Below are 3,064 nucleotides of genomic sequence, written 5' to 3' on the forward strand. Positions count from 1 at the left end.
GAAGGAGGGACTTTGTAGAAAACGAAGCGTTTGAGAGAGGCGGGGCATATAGGACCTACAATAATGTACAGTATTTGAAAAATAATGTGTTTTTTGAACATTAAAGCATGTCAACATATTCTGTTACACCAAATACACAAAATAATGATCTTTAAAAAAGCATCATATGACCCCTTTAAAGGTCCATGACATCAAAACATTTGTAAACCCCTGAACTAGTCTTATACTAAATATAATTGATCCTTATACTAAATTCTCGAAAAGTTGCCTGGTAACACAAAAGCTCATGTAATTGAAGGTCGAATCCAGCCCCCAGCAAGTTAAAAATATTTTGAGTATGAACATCATCTGCGATGTCTCAAACCGTAACCTGTGTTTACTGTTGTCTTACCGGCCTGGTTTGTGGTGATGTTGACAGCAGTGAACTGAGGTGAGTATGGACTCTGGTCAGACACTCCATTCACAGCCTGAATCTCAAACGTGTACTGCGTGTGGGCCAGCAGGTCACTGATATGGACACGGGGATCGGTCAGGCCCAGTTGGCGGGGCATGAACTGCACATTGTCACCGCAGCGAGTGCAGGGCCCTCGACCTGAACTGCAACTCTTGCAGATGATATTGTAGACCACATCCTCCCGGCCTCCGCTCTCTTTCGGTGGATCCCACTCCAGCCACAGGGAAGTCTCGTTCACGCTAGAAATCACTCTCTGGGGCGCTGACGGAACCGCTGTGGAGAGTCAAACCACACTGCCTCATCAGCAAGCACGTCTTATCGGGACAGGAGTTTAATTAAAACCAGCCTAGGAATAGATTCTTGGATTATATGGCGTAAGGTTGCAAGAAAAAGTATGTGAACCCTTTGAATTAGTCATCAAATTTAATCTCATCATCAAGTCAGAACAATAGCCCACCTAAATTAGGCCTATGTGATGTAAAGTAACTTTACGCGTCCCGTCCCATGGCTTTTTCCCCTCATAGTCTGCTGCCCTGCTGACTTGAGCACATTCTAACTGCTCCGTCTTCTGTCTTTATGATCTGATTTTCACTTATTCATTAGCCTATTATCACTGTTCTTTTAAAAAAGAAACTGGATCAAAGTAATCTCTGCTTTCTAACAAGCCACATTAAAGTAATAATTTCATAATGGGTAATGACGAGATGAAAAGAGAAGTGGTTCATTGTAATGTAAAACAAGAGTGAAAGGGAAGAATGTTCTCCTCCCTCTATTCTGGACACAGTGCAGCAGTTCAGATTACTGACAGCGTAGAGCACTACTCCAGCATTCACACAGGCCCACCCTCCCCAAAAGAACAGAGCATTATTCAAATCCCGTCGGGCCAATCTCGCTGCTCACTGAGTTAAAGCAATGAATGAATGTTCAGTGAGTTACACACTCATTTTCTTTTTGTTGCACTTAACCGAAGCTTTAAAAAGGGCAACCCCATGGAAAAATGAAAAGGCAAAAGACTTCAAGAAAAGACTGCCTACATGCTAAAGTATGTACAACATGAATCTCCAGTGCAGAAGTAACTAATGTTTTTATGTACATTAGGCATGTCAAAATGATCGGTACTGTGACCGAAGCTGATACTAAATTAAAGCAGTTTACTGCAACAGCAGTCTTTTACAGTATCAACTCAATTCGGTACCCGAGGGCTGTCTGGCTGACAGACGACTTCTTTTAATTGTCATATGTGTATTTGAACCTGTGCATTACAGAATGTCTTGCAGTGTAAATTGCCGTTTAATAAACTGCTGCTATTATTATTATTATTTAATTAACGAATTTATCAACAACAATATTATTTTATTGTTGTTATTATTATTATTATTACATAGCTTTTTTAAATATAATTTATTATTAATTGTAACAATATCAGTGTTAAAATTAGTGCTGTCAAAATTAATGCGTTTACGCATTGATTTTTTGTTTAAAGCGTAAAAAATATTTAACACAATTAACGCAGGGGCGGAGCTAGGGTTGGCCATCCCACTCACAACTGCTGCTTCTGTCTCTTTTTTCTCGACAAGAATAGCATTGATTTAGACGCAGAACATCTGTATGACTACATCAAATGCGAGACCTTTCAGACCTTGCTCTCCAACTTCGCCTCAGCGCCAGGCGCTAGTCAAACGAGCGCAGAATAAAAGGTTCAGGTGAGGAGGGAGCTTCAGTAGAACAACAGTGAACTGCTGTCAGATGAGATGTTGTCAGGCCGTATGTCAGTAAAAACAAATTTTCCTGTACTGTCAACTGTTATACTGTGCTTGTAGCACGTGCTCTTCAATTGCACACACAAATGCGTCGGCATGCGCTTTAGCCTGTATCATTTCATATTAAAGCACAAAAGAAACTACGAGCATGCAATGTCGTAGTTCCTGTATGTCATCAATTGAGTCATGAAGTTACCAAAAAGTGATTAACGCTGCCTTAAAACTGTGCATGCATGTTTAAGAACATGTCTCTGAAATGCAGTGGTTTTCAAAACTGTCCTGGAGCAGCCCAGCACTGTCTCCCTCATCTAACACACACAATTCAACTCGTCAGCTCATTAGCAGAGACTTTAAGACCTGAATACGACGCGTGTCAGATCCACATTATGGTCAACAGTGGCAGCTCTTAAAGCAGCCAAAATAACTCAGCTGCTGTGAACAAAAGAAAAAAAAGAGGAAATAAATAACTTTTGTAGCTTTAAGGATTCATTTATATTTAAATTAGAATTTAGTGTTTGATAACTTTATTTAATTTCTGTATATTCCCTACTTGCTGAAGGGCACAGGTAGCTAGTTTTTAATCGATTGATAGCACTAGTTAAAATGATTATTACTATTATGTTTTTATTATTTTATTATTTAAAAAAAAAACGGTTACACTTTATTTTAAGGTGTCCTTGTTCCAGTGTAATTATACATATGTAACAAGGACACCTTAAAATAAAGTGTTACCAAATAAACTTATGCTAGATAAGTTGATAATTATTTTCATGTTATGTATTATAATTAGGGCTGGGTTTTGACACAAATTTCACGATTCGATTCTCATTCACAAGCTTTCGATTCGATT

General features: G+C 38.9%; 1 protein-coding gene across 2 annotated transcripts in view; it reads right to left on the reverse strand.

The window, feature by feature from the left end:
- The window catches only part of LOC107687404 (ephrin type-B receptor 2-like), a 69,503-nt gene that overhangs the window by 15,327 nt on the left and 51,112 nt on the right, over nt 1-3,064 (reverse strand). For both annotated transcript variants that reach the window (XM_016484723.1, XM_016484722.1), the window contains exon 5: nt 392-727. In XM_016484723.1, coding sequence (XP_016340209.1) covers nt 392-727 — 336 coding nt within the window. The remainder of the gene's footprint in view (nt 1-391; nt 728-3,064) is intronic.

Source organism: Sinocyclocheilus anshuiensis, unplaced genomic scaffold, assembly GCF_001515605.1.
Source record: "Sinocyclocheilus anshuiensis isolate Anshui unplaced genomic scaffold, SAMN03320099.WGS_v1.1 scaffold1114, whole genome shotgun sequence".
In the NCBI taxonomy this organism is placed as follows: domain Eukaryota; kingdom Metazoa; phylum Chordata; class Actinopteri; order Cypriniformes; family Cyprinidae; genus Sinocyclocheilus; species Sinocyclocheilus anshuiensis.